The sequence below is a fragment of the Bactrocera oleae genome, chromosome 2, assembly GCF_042242935.1.
Source record: "Bactrocera oleae isolate idBacOlea1 chromosome 2, idBacOlea1, whole genome shotgun sequence".
Lineage (NCBI taxonomy): Eukaryota > Metazoa > Arthropoda > Insecta > Diptera > Tephritidae > Bactrocera > Bactrocera oleae.
The window spans coordinates 84,232,122-84,256,377 of record NC_091536.1 but is presented as its reverse complement, the minus strand read 5'-3'; the positions used below and the strand labels follow the sequence as shown (position 1 = coordinate 84,256,377).

Sequence of the window (24,256 nt, the reverse complement as noted above, 5' to 3'; positions counted from 1 at the left end):
GTTCTTCATAGTTAATGCCAACGATTAATTCAATTTACTTAGTAATTGCCTCACTCCAGTTGTCTGTACTGACCTTCGCTTTCTATAAATTACCTTTTTCGTAAGGAAAAAAGTTAGATCGCGTACATTTAGATCACAAAAAGTAAAGGCATACTTTCTCTCGTATTCCAAACAGTTTCCAACTCTCACTTTTCGCAACTGTCATTTCTGTTTTAAGGGGTTATATCCACTAGGGAATTTTAGTAAAACGGTTTTTTTGGGATATGTATCGTATATAAATATATTTGAAAACATTCTTCGTATATTTGAAGCTGATCTGGCAAATAGTTGAAGAGATAGGAATCTATTTGTAAGAACTCTTCAAATTAGGGAAAACTTTGAATGCGTTTTTCTCGAAACGCTGTTGGTAAATAAAAATATCTCCAAAACGACTTTTCACAGCGGGGGTTCTAAAAGTACATGCTTAAAATTTCAGATCGTTGTCTCGAACACTGTGGGACAAGCCAGAATTCTGCCGCTACAGCAACAACAACATAATTGTTAAAAAAATGTATTTATCATAACCTTCTTAGATATATTTGTCCGATAACGATTGAAGAAATAAGATATTTGAAAATCAGTTTTGCTTTTTTAAGCTACTATGAGCTTTAAGTTTTTTCACAAAATACTACTTTTTTTAGGAAGCCGAGATTTTATCAATCATCAAAATCTTGACTAGTCCTTCGATCATTACCTATATTTCTCTATTGTTATAATAAATAACAATTTTAAGCAGAAAAATCGTCCTCACCGCCAGACACATTTTATCAGATCCTGCTGAAGATCGGCTGCGAGATCAAGAGACTTCAAAAATTTTTGAAATATATCGCCGATTACTAAAATATATGAAATTCTATAAATGTACATTTTTTATTTATATATTTATTAAATAAAATAGATCTATGAAAAAAAAATCACAAAAGATTTTTCTAACTTGTAAGTGGATATACTTGTAATCCCTTAATATCGTAGCAACTGAATCATATTCCATCAGCTTTGTATTTTCTTCGAAATCGTCATGAAGGTTTTATCTACTTACTAAGCTAATCTGGTCAATTTTCACATTTTTAAGAGAGCGCAAAGCTTGGACCGGTTTGCTTGGCTATGTATTTATAACCAACAACTTTTTTCTAGAATTTGCTCATCTTGACTACCATTTGTTTCCGTCGATGCAGAACGCCCTTATTGGAAAACGGTGCATATCATAAACAGATGGTACCATAAATTGATTCTTTGTTGGTCGCCAAGCCGGCGGAGTTCTTTTGTGATGGAATCCACAAATTGCCAGAAAGATAGGAAAGTGTTATTAACTTCAGATGGGCAATTGACCGTCTGGACTAAATTCCTGAAATTCTTAAGCATTTAACTTGATGATCCTAGATTTTACTCCGTTGGGAACGAATCCACCCTTCAAATCTTCCTTTTGCATCAAATTATCAGAAGCCATTAAAATATGCAATGGATTAAATAGGATTTTGTGAATTGTGGTCGAACATATCATACTTATGGCACTATAATACTCTTCAGAAAAAAGTTTCCCATACACTTTGATTGTGATGGGTCAGTTAGAATGGCAGTTATATGCTATAGTAGTCCGATATCAGCGGTTCCAACAAATTAACAGCTTCTTGGGAAGAAAAGTACATGCTCGAAATTTCAGATCGATGCCTCAAACACTGAGGGACTAATTCACGTATACACAGACAGACGAACAATGCTAAATCGACTTAGCTCGTGACGCTAATCATGTCTATAGATATTTTACAGGGTCTCTACGTAATCGGAACGGACACGGATTTTTATCCGGCAAAGAACTGCCAACTAGGCAGAATTTTGTCGCTCCAACAACAACAACATAATTGATAATAAAAATGTATTTATCATATTCCCCACTCAGGTTTTATTTTTTATTTGCCGTTCTTCAAACTGTTTGCAGAAAAACGGTTTGTAACCGCACTATTGGCAACGACTTTCAAACTTCATTATTAACTGTGGTCGCAAAACTGTGATATTCACAAACTGCATTATCCGCCAAAATTAAGAACCGGAAAACAGTAACATTCTTCTAGGGCGACATCTGTTGTGAAAATAAGTGTCTCAGGTAATTTTACATTTTAGCAGAGAATGTTAATTGAGCAGAGAATGTTAATAAAAAGAGAAGGCGCAAACAGAGAATGTTAATAAATAGAGAAGGCGCAAATGTTAGCTGTGCTAAATGTAAACTTCTAAAAGGGAACATCGAAAATGCGCAAATTCGAAAGTTCAATTACACCACGTCAAAAAGGTACCTTCCCCTCATGATAATCGAATTCAACAAACTACACCACTCTAAGCAAGAACCAAGTAAAGTTTCACCACCTCATAAAGGAACAGCTGATGTTCTTTAAGATGCGTGTTTAGGAAAATTAGAATAACAAAAAGATAAAATAGATTTTGAAGAACATTTATACAGTGATGAAAAACTGCAAATTAAATTAAAATAAATTTATTACACAAGGTTTATAAAAATAAAAAAAGGAATAAAACTACATCAGTGCTAGGAAGTGAACTCAGGCAAATATTTGATGTGAATTTGCAAAAACGAGCTGTGCTAAACAAGCAGCACCACAGAGATTATAAATAAATATTTTCAAATCTGTGAACTCAAACAGCTATTGTCATTTACTAGTTTCAAATTATCAATTTATATGTGAATATTCTTGAAATTGCCTTTCCTCCATTCGAATGTCCAAATATATTTGCATATATGTACACAGATGTATGTACATATGTATGTAGGTATATCCCTCAATATGCGTTTTGAAAAAAAATCAAACATTGGCGCAAGCGACAAAAAACACACAGACGCACCATCATCGACCAATAACATTCGAGTAAGCTTGCGCTATAGTTTCTACATATTTCAGATTACAACGCCAACAAATTCATTCATAAGGAACCCGCGTATGCCACAAAACGGAGTGTGATCGTTTATAACTGCGCTCTTTTTCCTGTGCGCCTGGTAAACCACATTTGGTTTTCATATAGAATTCCTACCGCAAATGCGCGAAAATAAAAATGAATGAAATTGAATTTGTTTTCAGTAAAATTGAAGAATGAGCAAAATTTCAATTTTACAATTTGTATCACTGAAAATCCTACCATCCCCCTCGCGTTTGCATGTTGCCCACAAGCTGCTTCCTCACGACGGTGATATAAATCTGAAATTGAAGAATTTGTCTGATGTTCTCTTTAGAAAGGAGAATTCACAACATGGTCTATTAGCGACTTAATATTATTTTAATTTATTTCATATTATGCATTATATATGACATTATATTATAAAATTTATATAAAATTGCCATTTATATGAAATCTTTAACTACTTCTATATATTCTAAGCACACTGCATATAGTATTTTTATATGTTTACTTATTATCATTATTTCATAGTTTTTCGATTTATCCTATATTATCTAAAAAAGAAGCTACGAAAATGCAGCCCAATCGGTAATCGCAGTATTTCAAAAGAGCATAAGCAGAGAAGCGCCAACAGAGAATGTTAATAAATTCATTTATTATTTATTTGTATATTTATTGACATTCTTTGACACCGCCTACTGCTGCATTTTGAGCGCCTGGTGCAAATTCAGTTTGCGCATTGAAAACGAAAAATCGAAAAAAAAAAAATCATGCAATTTTTTTAGAAGACACACGAAGACTTATTGTAGCATGTAAGATATTTTTACATATTCATTGCTAAAAAGATTGATGTAGAAATATCGCAGCAACAAAAGATTTTCTTAATTCAAATTTTTTATATTTCCTACTAATCATATTAATTATCTTTAATTGAAGAATTTTAATACCAATGTTGAGTTAAAAATTATTAGCAGATTTGACAGGTAGGTTATAAATAAAGTATTTTCATATTTTTCAGATCGGATCATATACATACATACATATGTAAAGAATATAACTGCCATGCAAACTGGCTAATCAAAATCAAGTTGCTGTATGAAAACTTTTTTGTTTGTGAAGGGTATTATAGCTTCGGAAAAACCGAAGTTAACCTTTTCTCTTCTTTAAATTATGTTTAATTGAATTATTTATTTTGATGCTTTTTTGCGCAATTTGAATGGCACAGTATGTCGTAAAACACATAGCTGTTCAATTATTTAACAAATACACACAATATTTCATCATGTTTTTTCTCATCTATTTAACCATCGTTTTATTTATTTACATACATATTTGCCTTAACAATAGTTCTTACGCTAACTTATTTCGTTATTCGATTTCTTAAATTATATTCTCCCTAAACTATTTTACGTCCGACTGCTCTTTTACCATTATAAAACACATTTCCCAAATCGTATCCAACCCTAACTTTATTTACATACATACATACATAAGTATCCATATGCTACACATGAAAATATGTACTTCTGTGTGTTATGACTCAAATTAGAACTAACTTAATTTACAACAATAAAATCAACTAAAACTATCACAGGCATCGAAAAAGCATTATTGCAGCCTCCGAGGACAACAACAACAACATATCATATTTTTCTTTAAATATTTATAACGTGAACCAGGCACTGCTACATTGAATTCATACACACACACATATATATACACATACATATGTACATGTGCGACTTAAGGCTGCGCAAAGAAATGGCAACAACGCGAATAGTCGCTAGCGACTTAGGAACATTAACGGCTCACGTAAACCTCCCAACTATTCATTCTTACGTATATAGCTACTACTTGCTACTGTTGGATCAGTTCATGGGCATGTTCACCTCCCACAATTTCATCTGATTGTCGAGCACTTCGTTGAACCAGTTTTGCTTCTCAGGCTCATGCCTAAATATGACATTCAATGATTTCAAATCTAATTGAAGAATTGCATCGTTGCCTAAGAGGCTATCCAATGCCTTGAGTAGCGTGCCATTGCCGTGCAACTTGAGCAATGTCACATACTTCACCACATAGTACTCGTATTGCAGTTTGCGCCGCGCCCAGCGCTCCACCGTCGCATTGGCGCTAGCCGAACGTATTTGCCCCAGGTGAACGGCATGCCATGGCGCAAAGAAATCGTAGAGGTCCTTCTTCGAAAGACTGTTCAAGCCTTTCGTTTTAATGCGATCCCTGATCAGCTGGTAGTTTTTTCGCGTGTAGACAAATACCTACAACAACAGAGCAAATAAATTAAAATACATTTTCATTAGATTTCGCACTTGCCTGGTACAATGAATTGCCCGTCGTGTAAGAGTTGATGTAGTGTGTGCCATAAGACTCCATAAATTCGATGGCGCCGGTCACATTACCGGCCGCTATTCCACCAATACGCTCATGCACGTCATTCTCCAGTGTCTGATTGAGCGGTATGTCGGCTTTGAATTTACCCACTTCTCGGAAACGCACTACACGCACCAGTACATACGAATATTCACCCATTATATAGGACGTGTTTATGCCCAGCTTCTTGGCGGCATTCTCGGCGAACCAGCCACCGGTAAAAGCCTCCCACGGTTTATCCAACCGTTCAACCGTGAAGTCTCGGAAGTAAGCCTGGTACAGCTGTCGTCGATTATCGCAGAATTCCATATGGAAGTCACCATGAAAGATGCCCGGCGCATTCTCTTCGCGACTTTCACTCAATGCGTTTAAATCCTACAAAGAAAAGATTATTTTACAGATGTAATAAATATATTATAGGACCATATAGGTTTAGACATAAGTAAAAATCAGTATTTCTGTTTTTCGAACTTAACCTTACAAGTCGAAATTTTTGCTTACGAATTTTGAAATTGAGAACATTAAAAACATCATAAATTACAGTATGCAAGTTCCTAAAGAAGTAAAAAAATGGATATCATTCCCGTTTTCATTTTATTTCAATAGTGTACTTGTATAACATATTTCGGTCAAAATTTTATATTTCTAAAAGAGTAGCCTGGCTTTGAAATTGGTTTCGTCCAATACCCAGCCGAGTATTCCACCGTGTAATTCTTTCGATATATTAGAAATTGATATAAGTGAGATATTCCAATTTAACTAATTAAGTGTATTGCAGTTCTAAAATTGGATATGATCGGATTTGAAATCGCCTAACAACGAATCACTAATTTTCGCGACTACTAATGATACATATTCGTGGAAACTTGAAGTATTTCACACACATTTAATTTGAAAGAGTATTGGCTGATTTATATAAAACTTTCCTCACTTTGCTTGACTGCTCATACTTTAGCATCGGAGCGAAACAAACAGAGGGTATGTCGGAATGGACGCTTTGCTTTCCGTCCTTTTCTTTGAAAAAAGTATTCATCGCACTTACCTATCAAAGAAATATTCTGAACCAAAGCGAAACCAATCTAAATTAGTGCCTTTCAATGCTGAAATTGGTATGGCTTGAATATCACTTAGAACTTTGAACCTACTTGTTTCCAAATAAACAGAGATCTGGGACATCTTTTAACCAAGGTAGAAAGAAATACTACCAGAATTTATATATACATCTGATGCAGTAGGAAACCTCGATCTAACATATCCTTTTTTTGGTAATCTGTTTAGGACGGCAATCTTTTCTTGTCAAGAGCGCCCTAAAACAGTAGCGGGATGAAACTGTCGTACTTTTTATTTAACATATTCTTCGATAAAGTCAGCTTTCTGCCTCTGTTGTTGGCAACTACAACATTGATGATAAGATTTTGTTCCGAAAATAAGATTCCGACTATGGACTAATGGTTTTAATTATCAATGCCTATACTTAATGAAAATGAAAAAAAGGTGATAAACCTGAAGGCTTAAGAGAAAAATATACTATAGTATTCAAATGTATTTATATAGATTACTAGCTTAACCAATATTTTATCAACAGAGGTGGAAAAACGTAATTAAATATATTGATGATACAAACATTTAACATAAATACAATATAATTCTATGGTAAACCACAAAAACATTTCTTTGGAAAGTGCTAATTGAACTGTGCGTAATATAAATGCTTTTGACGATATATGATTTTCTTATAAGACAGAATTATATGTAAAGAAAAAATTAATATTTAGTAATTACTCTGTCAAACAAATAAAAATATTAAAAAAATTAAAAAAAAAACTTCAACTTTCAAAACTTGCTATATATAATAATTTGTTTTTCAATTTCTATATTTATATATTTCTATATATATATATATATGTACATATATAACTGATTTATCAAACCTTAAACTCATCTACGTCTATGTACCTTATAAATTGACTTTGTCGGCTCCTTGAATAGCCATTTATCCGCCTCGTAGCTGTCATTGTATGGTATAACACGCATCGATATCCCCAGATAGCCATAGCGCACGAATATGTTGATGGCCTTACCGATGCGCAGTTGTGACTCACGAGTACCGCCGAACGACAGATTACAGGCTACGAAAAAAAGTGCCACCAGCCAGAACAGACCATTACCCAGGTTCATCGCTCATGCGGCGTAACGTTTACATAGAAACGTTTCAAATGTATGTGCTGGACAACCGAAGTAACTGTGAACGTTACAATTATATTGAAATATTTTTAAATTAAACAAAATAATTCATGCAGAAAAATCATGATAAAACAAAAAATTGTAAATACGCAAACCAGCACACCTATTAAAATTTGCTGTACAAAATTTGTATATATGATCAAATGTTGGGGTATTCTCAAGGTCATCTGTGCGCAGAAACTCGTATAAACCTACGTTCGCCGCCAAATGATCCAAATCCGAAAAATTTTAATGTTTGTATATAAGTATACTATATACTTATACATATGTATGTGATTTTGTTGTTATAAATAATTTGTTTTACCAAACTTTCAAAATAGTGTTAGTAATTTTATTTCATGAAAGCTCGATTTTTTATACTTTGGCAACGGAAATAATGGAATAATTTTGCAGTGGTAAAAATTAAAAAAAAAATTTAATTACTTGAGCTGTCGCCAATATTCAATTGCTACTCCCACATATTTTTTATTGTGCCATCATTACTATTATATAATATTAGTAAGCAAAATGTTTAATGCATTGCGGTAAAGTGGAGCTGTTTTAAACACTATATACTCGTATATTTTGCAATAATACGATCTCCGAAGAAATTGGTCAAATCGAATCACTATAGCATATAGCTGCCACAAAAACTGAACGATCGGAATCAAGTGCTTGTAAGTAATCTTTTGTATTTGTGAAGGGTATTATAGCGTAGGTGCAACCGAAGTTAACGTTTCCATTTTCCCTGTTTTTTGCTTTCCATTTCTTTATGTTGTACAAGTATTTTACGATGATGTATTGTATTGATGTATTTTCGATTTCTTTAAATAAGTTCACAAGTTAACCTCAATTATAATGCAAACCGACAGAAATACCAAAATCTAGCATTAAACTGTGTGTTTAAAAACATGAAGCTTCTAATCACTCAAAGGCATCAACAATTAAAGAAGTGATTTGCAACAGCGAATTATCTTGTTTTTCGAGGCGGTTATTTCTGTTCTTGCATATAATCACTTGTAATCAGATACCATAAAATGTAGAGATAATGATGCTAATATTTCTCGCACTTACTAACAATAGTAGCTTAAACTTGAACTTGCACATATGTATAAACATACATATGTATATGAAATGAATATGAGTATACATATGAGATCCAAATTGACCGTGATTCATACAGTGGTAAACTTGACATCGGATGAACCATCGACAACAGCGCTCACCATCACCACCAACATTAATGATCGTCGTCGTAAACTTTCAAAAAGCATAATTAAAACGCTGAATCTAGTAAAAGCAAAAAAAATAAACGCTACAAATGGCTTAGACAGGTGACAACACGCTAACAACAACAAAAACAACAATATAAATTACATACATATGTATATTATATTATATTATATATAAACAACGCGCGACCAAAATTAGTCAAATGCCAAACAGATACATACACACAAATGAAATACATACATAAAACTGTAATTAAAAATCATATATGTTTAAAATCAACGGATAAGCTGAAAAAGAAAATAAAATATGCACATTCGCGCCGCGACACAAAGCGGAAGAGATTTGCATTTGCATTCAAGCTTTTTAAAGAATCTCGCCAATTAACTGAAAAAGCGTGCTGATGGTCATCGAAACTCTTTACTGCGAGGAGTACTTAAAAAAGCTCTGATGGCATGTGTTTAAAAATTTGTTTGAGTCTAATTAGGAGTCTCTAAAATTTTATGATTAATGAGGCCTTGAAGCTGGGCTTCGATAATACCAAGTTATTCTAAAAAAAAACTAGAGGTCATCATTTCAACATAATTTTGTTATAAAGAGGGAAGAATGGGTAACCGCAGTGAAACTCCGTTTAATAGACTTAAGTTTAATTGATTTCCTTGCTCATTTGCATAACCCGCTTTGACAATATAATTTAGCATAAAAAGACATGTTGCGTGGTTAACTGTTACTAATTATATGCTTATAATATATATAAAAATATTATTATCTAAATATAGGAGTGCCAATATACAAGTCGTACAAATACGTTTGCATATGTGGCTTTCTTATTTTCCCTTTCCAGTTGAAAATATAATTTAAATATCATTGAAAAAGAATAGAAAAGTATTTAAAGTTTATATGTTTTGTTGCACTTCTTTTGTCGATTTTTGAAAGAGTTACTCTATTTTTTTTAACATTGTTAGGAAAATAGAGGGTTTTACAAATTTTATTAAGTAAAGATAAATGCATATGTATATACACGAAGACTAACCACATGGTTAATTAGATTATTCAATTAAGTAGGCTTACTGAACGTTAGAAGGGTATTGGCTAATATTGAGGCTTTTTAAGCTCTTCTGTACCGTTTTGTTCGATAAATTGTTGCCATTTTGAAGATAATTTTATTATATCACTCTCGTAGAAACTCTGGTTTTTTTTTCTTGAATAAAATTATACGCTATGGCCTGGTACAGGTAGTAATCATTTGGTGCCAGATCCGGCCTGTAAGATGGATGTGTAAGCAAGCCCGAGGAGCTTCTGCCGAATCATTATTAATGTATGTGGTACAGTACAGGTCGTAATTAAGATTTTGGCCCTAGTGGAGTAGCTCATATTCATGATTCTCTGCCAATAATAAAAAAACACATAGCAGAACCCTCCTGACTGTCAATAGTAGCTTCGCCATGAGCTTTTTCACTTTACTGCATCAAATTTACCGGAATGGAATCGACGAAACCAAAATTGTTATATCATATATTGTCAGGACGATAAACATTATGGCTTTTCTTCTTTATCGAAGAGGAGCTGAAAAATATGGCATATTTTCTCTCCACTGGTGTCCATCTTTGCTAGCTAGGTAAGCATAGTTTACCCAGGTATGACTATAAATTAAAATTTTGCTTAAATTGTAGCCAACCATCTTTTTGATTAGATTGTACAATTAAGTGAGTGTCCTTTGACTAAATGTTAAATGGATATTGTGTAATTAATTCCTCTGGAAATATTGTATTTGTTTGTGCGAAAACGATATAGGCGTTTGCTTAGTAGTTATATAGTATTTAAGTTTTTACACGATTCATTTAGCAAATAATGAACGCAAAAGCACAGAAAGTTTAGCAATAAATTTTGTTGTAAAGTCGCGGAATGCAGGGTAGACGATAACAAAGGAGTACGCTTCCTAATGAGTTTAACGTAAAACAACAACCACAACGCTTAACACTTGCCAAGTCATAATCATAAAAAACGGCCAAATGAATTATAATGTAAAAGCAAAACTAAAACTAAACAACCAAAGCAAAACAAAGCGCTCGGGAAAAACTGCAAATTCGAGCGCAAATAAACTGCACTTACTTGCACAAACCGGTTGCAACGCCAGGCAAATTCCTGCTCATATCACTTACGATACATGATACCTGCATGCAAACATGCAGATCTATTATTGTAAATAAACATATGTAAGTGTGTGTGCACATCACTCCTCAGCATAACAAAGCAAAGCCAGGAAACGCAGACACGAAGCTTGCGACAAGCAAATAAAGTGCTGAAAAAATGTCAATATGACAACGGTGTATGTGAGGAGTCGCAAAATTTTCAGAAGTTTTCTGGTTTTCGATTTCAATTGCAGTACATTTTACAGGCAAGTGCATATAATTACAGCTGTAAGATTGTATGTGTGTACATTCGAGTGCAAATTTGAATATGCATTACAACAATGTGCTGTTGCTGCAGTTGTTGGTAATTCAATATGAGCTTAAACAAAGAGTAATGCAAAGTGTGTGTACTTGTAGCCGGCGCTGTTGTTGTTGTAGCTTTCAAATGAATATTCTTCAAAACTCAACTTATTCGAACGGTGGCATACTGATATTGCATTGACACATGCAACAGCGCGCATCTTGATTCAATTTAAACATATGAATATATGTATATAATGTATATGTACGTAAGTGTGCATATGTCAACTGAATGATATTTTTGGCTAAAATAGTTTGTGAAGTTCAATTGTATATCAGTTCTAAAAGCAGAGAATGTGAATTGGTCTAAATATCGTTTGTAAATATGCACACAAATGTTATTGTTACATTCATCTTCTAGCCAAAAACTTACAAAAAAAAATAGTATCGCACCTTTATACAAGGAATTAATGGAAAATATTGCATATTTAATTTAGAAATGGTCCAAAAATAACGTTTATAGAATGAATCGGGAAATAATTATTTTTGTCGAAGGTCCTATACTAGGACTACTCGATAAAGTCCTATACTAAGGAGCACAATGTAATTGTAGTTTCGAAAAAAAAAATTTTTTGCATATCTCAATAGTCTATATTTTGAAAAATCTACAAACTATTATAAAAATAAAATAAAAATATTTTTTGAGTCACTGCAAGGGTTGCGAATTTTTTAATTCAAAAAATTGGGATTATAAATTAAATTTTAATATTTCAATCTCGATGTGGGGAAATAGATTTTTAATCTCGATGTGGGGATTAAAACCTGAAATATTACTTTTTGATTTGAATGAACACGAAAAAATGTTAATTTTAAAGCAAATGCTTTTTTTAATCCTTATTATAAGTTTAATATTACAATTTTTCTTTTTAATTGTTCAATCCGGTATGTTTAATTAAAATTTTTTTTAATCCGGTATGCGGGGTTAATCATATATTTTGGGATAGCAAAATTAATAAAAAAATTTAATTCAAATGTTAATTCAATTATTTTTGAAGGCATTATTTGCAAACCTGGTCACTGCTTTCGAAAGTGTAGCCGCTCAGTTCAATCAGCTCCATCAGCTTATCTTTATCGCGTTTTTCTCAAAACTACATTTTCAAATTGGCTGCAGTTGTATCTCAAGGCAAATCATTCGTTCGCTTTGATTTTTTTCTGCATACTTAGTATATGTTTCTCTGTACAACTACGCTCCAGTTTTTCAATTGTATTACAAAATGTATTTTTAAGCAAAATTCAAAATTTTTTACCATTGCGTCAAATTTTAATTTTGCTTAAACCATCATATAATAATATTTTTTTTAAAGAACGTTGAAGGTAGTAGCACGGTTTTAATTTAGAAATTTAAGAAAAGCGATAATTCGCTATTAATTAAACAATATTAATATTTTGTGTATATTCATTAGTTTTGTATAAATACACTCTCATAATTTTAAAACATTTAAACTAACTTCATTTAGGCGGTGAAACTACATAGGTCCCGTAACGAAAAAATGTCGCACCTTAGGATACAAAAACCATCATCTGATAGCTATCATGTTAATCAATTAATCAATTATATCAGATTTATATGAAAACGAAACGACATTTCACTTAAAGGCGGCCACAATGATTAGTGATTTTACGGTGATCGAAAATTGACTTTAACGATCTTTGGCTGAAACAATATCGCTTGCATTGAATAAACACTATATTTTGTATACCAAGTTCGGAAATGGTGTAATAAACCGCCTCTCTTCCCTGAAACGATTCTTGAGCAACTCACTTGAGAGATGGAGCCATAAATTGTAAGCAAATTCTTGGACACGTTTCATTTCATGACTGAAATCGTATTTCATAAATAATGTGGTAAATCAATAATATACCGAAAAAAAGAAAAATTTAATTTAGATATTGCACTTGCAAAATATGCTGTGAATAAGAATTTCTAAATATAAAATATTAAACTCAACATTTAGCCATATTCATTCCGGAAAAAATTTTTATTAAATATTCATTACTACCATTTGCCGCAAGGCAAACATTCAGTAGAGTGAATTAGAGTTTTTGTAAATATTTACAGTAATTAAATCAACTACAATAATTCAGTTGATCATGTAACGAAAATTACTAAAGACATTCCTTAGAATGCAATGCACAACAACCACAGAGGAGAGCTTTGTTATAATGATTTACTATAAACGTGCGATGGGGAATGCATGGCGAAGAATGCATAATTCTGAGGAATTTCAGAATAAAGCGTGTATTAAATTTCATCACCCAAGATTTCAATACACATATACTTTGTATGTACATATGTATGTATGTGTGAATGTACGCATGTATAATCGTTATCACATTGTACACGTAACAAAACAGGAATTCATATACACACAAACATTTTTAGGTTGAAAATGGATTTCTTCACTGAAATGCAAACAATTAGAAATATGTTTGTAGTGGCTTGAACACAACTGCGATAACAAATACGCAGTAAGTAATATTAGCAGTAGCATGTAATTCGTACAATCACCCAAGGAGGACGGAAAGCTTGCGCGGCAGCTTAGATCGTGGAGCCACACACAATCTGACATCATAATTACTAGTTACAGTTATGCCGCTGTTTACGTTATTATTTTTTATTTTAAAGCAATGAACACCTATGAAAGTACAACTGAAAATTTACAATAACACGTTGCCAGATCGCTATGTCGGTGGGGAATTCGCATTATTACAAGAATTATTTGTAGCAAATATTAGTACATGTGATGATATTTAAAAGCTTATTTTGCAAGTCGTTTTCGAATTGAGGTCGCGTGCTTATTCCACATAAAAGCCAAAATACATACAACAATTGATATTTTTCATATTATTTGCTTATAAACGGGATTTATATCTACAAAAAACAGTTGTCGCATTTTTAATAGTTTTAAATTAAATTGTTGCAAGTAATTGCATATAGGATATTGAAGAGCATCAATTTAATATGACTGCTGCTTACTTGAATTGATTGCTCAGTTTTTGCCGATCATTGAACAATTAACAAAATAATGAAGATTTTGTATTTTTATGCGTACTTCATGACCCAAAAACTGTTAAGGTTTTGATTCACTTTTATTTGAATATTGATTTTTAGTCAACACTCAATAAATATATATAAAAGATTAATGGGAACAATTAAAATACTTTCCTTAACATTCGAAATTAATTAATCAAAAGATCCTTGTAGCGATGCATATTTCTTTCTAAGTTACATATCTTAACGTTAAAAAACTCATGGAGGAGTCGCTAGCACAAATAAGCAGTTGTAAGTAAGCTCGGACGTACATTAAGAGATTTCAGACTTTTGGTGAGTTCTGTTGTGAGTTAAGGTGATTTTATTAAATTTTTTCAAAGATGTGTTTTATCTACAATTAAATCAAATATTTACAGAATTTAATGTACTTTAATAATCGTTGATTCATTTTAAAAAATTTTGGATTTTCTTGATTACGTAGTCGATCTCCAGGAGGACATCCAAAAAAAAGGTGTCTGGCGGTGAGAAAGAGTTTTCTGTTTAAAATTATCTAAAATCAAAAAAAAAAACCAAAAAAATGTATATTGTAATAAATTAATACAGGTAATGATAGAGGGGCTGTAAAGTTTTGAATTTTGACAAAATGGCGGTTTTGCAAAAAAAAGTGTTTTTTGTGAAATAATTGGGAAAAGATTGGGTTAAAAAACTAATTACGAAGAAAGTCATGTGTAAATTTTAAGTTGATCGTTCAAGTGGTTTCGGAGAAATTTTCTTTACTGAATCTAAAAACAGCGTTTTGAAAAAAACGCTTTTAAAGATTTGGCAGCCGATTACACTAAGTTAAAAAATTCTTACAAATACGCTCATATCTCCGGATCTATTTGGGGGAACAACTTCAAATTGTCGGAAAATATAATACATTCGATTTCTAAGTAGAAAAAATTAATTTTTTGAAATTCACAAGTGAGTATAACGTCTTAAGATTTCGATTTTTCTTACTTTGAGGCACCATCAACAGTTTGTGGAAATTTATTTTATGTTTACTTCTGCTAACCAATCTATCTACATATATATAAAATTTTTTTAAACGAATTAATAAAGTGCTGATGTTCAATTCAAATCCAATATTAATATATATATATTTATATACTAGGCGCCCTCCGCTGCGCTCCGGAACGCTCGCTTCGCTCGCTCGCCTACGTCCGCCCCCCGCCGAGCGCGAGCTAGCTCGCTCTTATGTTAGTTGATTCTCGACAGCAGCAGAAAACTTTTATATATAATAGAGAGATAAGATTCCATCATTATTGATTGAATTTGTGACGATGTTGTAAAAACACCCAAAAGAAACGTCAGAGATCCTGTAGATTATATATTTAGATATTGATCAGCGTGATCAGTTTTTGAGATATCGCTCTGAAACATTGCAGACGTGCTTTTCTCTCCAATATTTGTTGCTTATTTGTAGGAACGACCGATATCGGTCAACTATAATACATAGCTGCCATAAAAACTGAACGTTTGGAATAAGCTTTTTTATTTGATGAGATCTCTTCACAAAATTTGGCATGGATTAATGCTCAAGGCAACGGTACAATGTTCGATAAAATTGTTCAGATTGAGTTACTATAGCATATAGCGGGCATACAAACTGACCGATTAAAGTTCTTGTAAGGAATATTTTGTATTTGTGAGGCCTATTATAGCTTAGGTGCAGCTGAATTTAACATTTTTTCTGGTTTTTCTTAACTTATCTTTTTTTCTAAGACTAATATTATTGAAAATAAGTACATTTATTATAACTTTTATCACCGTGCCGTGCCCACATTGACCATGAACTAATACAGAATAATCAACAACTATTTTTCTGCTCACTTGCCAAGTAGATGCTTTTTACGAGCAAATATATATAAATTCATTTATATAATGTACTAGACAACATTTGTGATTACGGAAAACGATTGCTTGTTATAACCGCACTAATGCTTCTGAATGGATGGACAGCGTTATTGTCATCATTTCCAAAAACAAAAAGTTAGCATTGTTGTTGGGGCACAATGAGTATGCGCATTTGCATTTGAGCTTTTGGCTTGCAATTCAAAGCCTTGAGCAAACACTGTGACCATACCAAACGCAACTCACGTGGACAACATCGTTGACGTCGTTTTTCAGAGACTCAAGCATTAACATAAACCAGTAGCTACATATGTGACTGACGCTTTGACTAATACAATACAAGCGACGTTTCGCACTGGGCGTTGATTAGCAATTTGCCGTCATTGCGACAATCTTCTTTGCGCATGCACCAGCGTCGTCATCGCGTTTGGACTTGAGCCCTACGAGCTCTCATGCATAATAACAGCTCGCAAACAACAAACAAGACGCTACCACATACACAAGCATTCGGCGAGGAGAAGACGCGCACGAATGAGTAACCTTGTGCAAATGTGAATCCAAATAAAAATTTTACGCCACGATTGAAAAGATCGCCCAATATTTGCCGTCGAAGCAGCAACAATGCGACTTGTATATACAAACATACATACATATCTACATGCATCAATAACACACGTATATTGTATATATATGTAGATGTAAAGCAATGTTGCGCAAGCATTGAATTGTAAACGGACTGTATTTCTAACATCCAAGAAGACTAACCGGAATATGCGCATGCGAAGTTGATATAATGAGCCAGTCGAAAGAACATTCATTCGTATGCGAGACCAATTGAAACCAAAAGTGCATTTTGGTGATCTGAATGCTATGTTAGACTATTGGATTTTTGCAAAAATTTCCATTCCAATGTGAATATTGGCATTCTCAGCAAATGTTCGAAAAAATTATATCACAATCAGCTTATTAAGGGGCACACCTAACATAATAGGAGAGGCTAAAAAATAAGTGTGTTTTGGAAATATAAAAAAAAAATTAATAAATAAAAAGCTCTATGTTAATTACTTTAAAATTTTATGGGTATATTTATAAATATTTTAAAAATACACAGTAAAATTTTTGAAGAAACAAATTTAATATTTTTCGATTTAAATTTCTCCACTGCTGCAGTGATTCCGAACGTATCAGTATATGAAACTTAAAAACAAAAAATTTTCCAACTTGAAAATATTATTCGTACAGTGGCCTACGGTTGTAAAAATATCAAAAAGTGACAAATTAATAAGTTGAATTTTACTAAACATTTTGGTCGTTTTATGGTTAGGATGGAGGTATGCTAAACTATTCTAGTATACAGACCATGCAGTAAGAACTGCAAAATGCTGTTTCGAGAAAAAATCGTTAAAAGCTAAACTGATTAAGTTGATTTAACCAAGCGGTTACATTTGAGAAGGTTGTAACTCAAAAACTATTTCAGCTATGCATTTAAATTTTAGTATGCTATAGCAAATCGAAACATGAAAAAACCATATCGATTATTTCATATGAGGTAACCTCTTTAAGATCATTTTATATCTCCTTAGGTATTTTTGTGTAAAAATATAAAGCATGAAATTTTTCAAAATTCATTATGCCGACCACTAACTTATTATCAATCTCTAGATGTATTGCTGATAAAGAGCCCTGTAAAATCTATCAACCGGTTAATGGCATCTGGACATCGGCCTAACGTGTAGTAAAGACAGGCCAATTATGTTAATACACATGCTTTTACATATTTTTTCATAATATTTAATGCAGAAAGTACGTTAATTGCAGCAATGGCACGTGGTTCATGGGAAGCTTTAACATACCAGCTGTGTTGACAACTTCGTACAAGCGTGTGTTCTCAAAATAAAAAAGCTTGGTATTTTTGCTTATGGGAAATGGTTGTTCATCATTTTCTTGTTAATTATTTTTCAACTAATGTCTGACTGAGATATAGCAGAAGAAAAATTTTAGTGGATATTAGAAAGACGTATTTTTAGTAATGTTCACCATTCAAATAAGGGATTGTCGATTATTGCTGTAAGGTTTTAGAATCTCCATACATTTGCTACATTCTCAATGCCCTAAAACGACATTTTCAAAAATTCACAAAAATTAGATTACTTCTATAATTTTCGGCCACTAGTGGAGAGAACGAGACTGTAATCCAATTGCCACCATACAAGCATATAAATATCCAGCAGTGTTGGAATGTGTCACTGTGTGGTAACGAGTTATTCTAGTGGTTCTGGTCAACTAAATCCAAAAGTGCAAAACTAAATTTTCAGTGTCGTTATGTATTGTTTTTTTATACTCTCGCAACCTGTTGCTACAGAGTATAATAGTTTTGTTCACCTAACGGTTGTTTGTATCACCTAAAACCAATCGAGTTAGATATAGGGTTAAAAATATATATATGATCAGGATGAAGAGACGAATTGAAATCCGGGTGACTGTCTGTCCGTCTGTGCAAGCTGTAATTAGAGTAAAAATTGAAATATCTTTATGAAACTTGGTACACATGTTTCTTGGTACCGTAAGACGGTTGGTATTGCAGATGGGCGCAATCGCACCACTGCCACGCCCACAAAACACCATTAATCAAAAACAAATAAATTGCCATAACTAAGCTCCACAACAACATACAATACTGTTATTTGGTACACAGGGGCATATGCAGTTAAATTTTTTTTTTAATCGCGCGTGCTGCCTCCATCTAATAGGTTTAATGCGCATATCTCCTAAACCGCTAAAGTTATACTAACAAAATTCACTGAGAACAAATGTTTTTAGTGACAGTGTGAAAATAAGTGAAATCGGTGGAACCAAATTCGGTACATTACATTCTTCTCATATTCTATGTTATAGTGCAAAAATGGGCGAAATCGGATACAACCACGCCTATTTCTCATATAACACCATTTTAAATTCCATCTGATTCTTTCACTTTCCACTATGCAAATCAAGCAACAATGATTTTGCGTGAATAATGCGTTGAAAGTATGCCACCTTGTGACCAAAAATTGTCTAAATCGAACCAAAACTGTACAAGTCCCTTGGTACTGAATATGTGGACCACAATGCTCATAGTTGACTTTTTACCGAAAATATCGGTCAATGTGTAAGATATATATTGAAATTCATATAATGTTCGGTTACACCCGAACTTAGAACTTCCTTATTTCTTTAATTCTATTTTTATACAAATGAATGATTTATGTACTTACAAAGTAAACAACAGAAATTGTAGTTATATTATACTAAAAACAACAATAATAATTTGACTTTTGCCATTCGGTTACACTAATAACAAATTTCTTAGACAAAAATCATACAAGAAATCTTGGTTCTGGATAACGCACCAAGTCATGAAATCATGAAAAACAAAAAACAATTGAGAATGCTGTCATAACATGTATTATCTAAAATGTTTTAAATGCTATTTTCATAAAGCACTACTAAATTTTAAAAAAAAATGTATGTACATTTATTTATATTCTTTTGTATTACAGAGCTCATGTTAAAAACATTATCAATGAGCAAAGTTCGCTATTTCAGTTACTACATTTCTAAGAATGTACTATTAAACGCGTCAACTGATGCACTGTTGGAAATCATATGCCACATTACGTATTGTTTTATATATACATATATATTTCTATATATACACAATTATTTAAGTTCATATGACATATGAGAATAAAGAATGGCATTCGGCTAGTCACTCACAATAAACAACACATACCCTACAAATTTTGCCACAAAATTTGTAACACCCAGAAGGAAACGTCGGAGACTTTATAAAGTGTACATGTACATACATATATATGTACGTTTATAAAATATCAGCGTGACGAGCTTAATCGATTTGGCCATGTACATTTGTCTGTCTCTACGTTCGTCTATCTGTAATTTTGCGAGCTAGTCTTCCTTCTATGAAAAATTAGAGTTCTTGTATGAAAAAAAAAATGTTTACGAGACATATATCTTCTCGAATTTTAGCGTATATTATTGTCCTAAGGCTATATACCATACAATGCTACCATCTCCAAACAAATTATTTAGATCGGACCACAATAGCAAATACCTGTCATATAAGCTATTGCTCAAAATATAATTCTTATATAAATATATGTAGTTGCTATAAGAAATGCGCCTGTGAAGGGTATTATAGCTTCGGTGCGGCCGTAGTTAACGTTTTTTCTAGTTTTATTATATATATACCATATACATATGTCATTCATATGTTGCACAATTGAAAAAAAGCTCTTAGATTATGCCTACCTTTGTCTATTTGTATGTATGGATGTATGTATGTATGTATGATTGTACATATGTATGTATAATTTAATATGACCATAATTGTGGTCTAGTAATACTAAGATCATTTATTTTTAGATTTCTTAAGAATGATTCATCATAATTGCATTAACCATTAATGATTGGTGTCAAACAAGTCTGATAATAGACAGGAGGGGTAAACACCGGTCTTTCAATGACATGACGAAAATGTTGTAGACATAATTACGTAACTTGAAGCGCGATAAGTTATGCACATGAATGCATCTTCTCGGTAATTCTCCAATTCCAAAAAAGATGATTGTCCATTTACACGGATTCCAATTGGTAATAGTAAACTCACTTAAATGTTTAGAAAGCGTTTTAAACACATTTACTTTATTAATACAATTTTCAAAACACTAACAAAACAATTATTTATTATCTATGAAATGCGATTATCGGCTTATATTTTGAAGTGTAGTTTTACCACGCTATTTTCATATTTTTAATGAACCACTTTAAATATATTTTTTGCACTTTTTGTACGATCAAAGAGAAGATGGAAAACTGCAAATATACAAACAATTATTAGGGCTATACAAAATTAGCCGCTGAGAAAATCTATTGTATGTATTTGAGAATAACTAACTATTGGTGAATGAAATTCCTATAGGGTACATTTACACCGTGCCATAGAGATCTCAATACACCAACTGGTTTGCCTTATCACGATTTTTTTTTTTCGAACAACAACATCAATATCGGCAACACTACCAATCAACATACTTGTACATAGCCACTGCATGCTGTTCATATACATATGTGCATACTTGTATGTATTTATTTTGTATGAGCGATTGTGTGAATGTTGTGGATGAAGGCAGTGAAGCAAGCACAATTAAACCAAAAGGCGCGTAGTTTATACTTTGATACATCTGTGCTAACCAATAGCAATGGCAAGAACAAAGGGAACAATTTTTTTTAGCAGCAAAACATGCACAATAACATAAAAGTCAAAAGGTCATGTCAGCTCATATATATGGGCGCCGATCCTCAAGTGCTTTCAACAAAATAAAAAAATATATATTAAATATGTTACCATATTTTTAGTTTGTGCATACATATGTACATTTACATCCAAGCATACTCATTGACATTCACAAGTGTTTCCTTAAATAAGAAAAAACGTTGACTTCGGCTGCACTGAAGTTATGGTACCCTTCACAGGTGCATTTCTTATAGCATAAAAAAGTATAAACAGATCTTTTTCTCCATGTTGATCGGTCAGTTTGTATGGCAGCTATATGCTATAGTGGTCCGATCTGAATAATATGTGCGAAGACTGTAGCATTGTTTTGGAAAATAATCTATGCTAAATTTCGTGAAGATATCTTATCAAATAAAAAACTTTTCCATACAAGGGCTTGATTTTGACCGTTCATTTTGTACGACAGCTATATTCTATAGTGGTCCCATATCTACGGTTCCGACATATGAACAGCTTCTTGGGGGGAAAATCACGTGTGCAAACTTTCAGATGGATATCTCAGAAACTGAAGGCCTAGTTCACGTATATACAGACAGAGAGTAACTGATCACTCACATAAGTATGTATGTACATAGACTTTACAGGGTATCCGCCGTTTCGTTCTGGGTGAAAAACTTCGTAGTTAACTTTGTATACCCTGTTCAGGGTTTAAAAATGCTACAACGCTGACCGTTGCAGATCTAAGTTGTTGTTATGAACATTGCTGCTGGTGTTCGAATTTCAATATTTTAATTTCGTGTTTATGGTCATTGTAATTATACGCTCGGCCGCACATTTAAAAAAGTGATGTGTATCAACTGTAGCATTTCTCATGTACCCCACTTCCGTTTGCAGACACATATGTATGTGTTTACAGGAGTACATGGTAGTATATATTAAACATAATATACATAATTGCTCATAGGCATAGCTAACTCGGCATACGTGCTCGAAAATTTTATATTTAGAACAATTATGTACTAGAAAAGGTCATAATTCTCGCTGGCGGCGCCAATAGTTGATTCGGCATCTAACGCCGATAACTTCACCGAAACCAAATTGTTTGGGGTTTACAAGTTGTCACACCAGCTCGCAGATAGTTGTAATAACGCTTCACTGAACGCTTGCTAGTATGACACGATAAAGCCACCGGCATAACCGAAAACCGCCACTGCCAACTAGTAACCCATCTTTCAAGTTAGACTTCTGTTTTAGTCACGTTTTCACAAACATTTTCATATATATATGTATGTACATTTTTACTATGTGCAAAAATAAAAGTAAACAACAATTTATTAGCACCTAAATTATTAAGTTTCGACACTGTTGCTGATAACTATTCCAAAATTTCAGAATGATTGCGTTCAGTGAGTACTAACGAGTATTTCACACTTCACAAGTTGTTAATTACTATTAGAACACACATTTCCACCGGTAATTTGCTATAAGTTATTCAAAAAGGGAGAAAAAACAATCACTCCTTATAATCACATTCACACCTCTTCACTACTGAGCCACTCACTTTACTCTGCACTTTGTTATGAATCTGTATTTGCTATTAGCAGACGCGCGACTAAGCCAAATAACAACCGATCGACACGAGCTTCACTGCATTACTGAGCGCACCAAAGCAACACAAAAACCCAATGGCCTCGGGCACAACCATGTGCTTCTACTGAGCCAAAGCAATAGTGAGTCTGGAAACATGTTGCCAACAGGTTCTCGTAAACATGTGAGTGGTCAGCAATCTCTAATGATTCGAGCAAGTTAGTAACTAAAGCACTATCATTGCATTTTTATACTCTTGCAACATGTTGCTACAGATTATAATAGTTTTGTTCATTTAATTGTTGTTTGTAACACCTAAAAGTAAGCGGGATAGTTATTGGATTATATATATATATATATATATATATATATGTATATATGTTCAAGATCAGGATGACGAGACGAGCCTAAATCCCACTGACTGTCTGCCCGTCCGCACGTCTGTCCGTGCATGCTGTAACTTCTTGATGAAGCTTGGTACACATGTTGTTTGGCACCATAAGAAGTTCGGCATTGCAAATTGGAGTAATCGGACCACCGCCTCGCCCACAAAACGCTAATAATCGAAAATATATAAATATATTAAGATATAAAACTCTAATTTGATGCCACGAATCAATCTAATGAGAGGCACCTCTGGGCTAAAACTCTTCAAAAATTTGGCGTGCCCTTACCCCCTAATAAGTTCATGAATATGTCTCCCAAACCATTCAAGCTATTTCACCCACATTTGCACAACAAAAATACTTTGGCACCTATTACGACAGAATGGAAATAGGTGAAACCGGCTAATAACTGCACTCATTCCCCATATAACGGTTTTGTTACACTCACAATGGTACTAAAGGGCTTAATCGAAGCCGGTATCAAAATCTGACAAGTGGCATGCCACCGTTCACTTTTATGTGAAAAAACATATCTCCGGACCTACTCAACCAATTTCATCCAAATTCGTTGGTAACATTTTCCTGATATTCCTATGATACAGTGTAAAAATGGCCGAAATCGGACAGAAACGACGCCTATTTCATATACCATACAACTTTAAATTTGATCTTCCAGTATACAAATCAAGCACCAATGAATATGTATATCTGGATCAAACTTTGCACAAATAGTGCCTTTAAGGTATGCCATTTCAAGTCTAAGTCGCCAGTTAGCGAATATGGGGACACCAGTGGCTGGTGATAACTTTTTACGGTTTATAACGGTTAA

The 24,256-nt window shown here is 33.2% G+C and overlaps 1 protein-coding gene across 3 annotated transcripts; it reads right to left on the bottom strand.

Annotated features, from left to right (window-relative positions):
• Positions 1 to 4,215: 4,215 nt before the first annotated feature.
• On the bottom strand, positions 4,216 to 23,130 carry tsl (membrane-attack complex domain containing protein torso-like). Of its 3 annotated transcripts, none has more exons than XM_036361395.2 (4): positions 23,016 to 23,130; positions 7,285 to 7,570; positions 5,272 to 5,703; positions 4,216 to 5,216 (listed from the first exon to the last, which is right to left on the bottom strand). In XM_036361395.2, the coding sequence occupies exons 2-4, from the start codon at positions 7,504 to 7,506 to the stop codon at positions 4,809 to 4,811; spliced, it is 1,062 nt and encodes a 353-aa protein (XP_036217288.1). In that variant the 5' UTR covers positions 7,507 to 7,570; positions 23,016 to 23,130; the 3' UTR covers positions 4,216 to 4,808. The 3 variants fall into 3 exon arrangements, with proteins under 3 accessions (XP_036217288.1, XP_036217289.1, XP_036217290.1); XM_036361396.2 differs by lacking the exon at positions 23,016 to 23,130 and adding an exon at positions 22,796 to 22,943; XM_036361397.2 differs by lacking the exon at positions 23,016 to 23,130 and adding an exon at positions 7,676 to 7,820.
• Between the last annotated feature and the right edge of the window lie 1,126 nt (positions 23,131 to 24,256).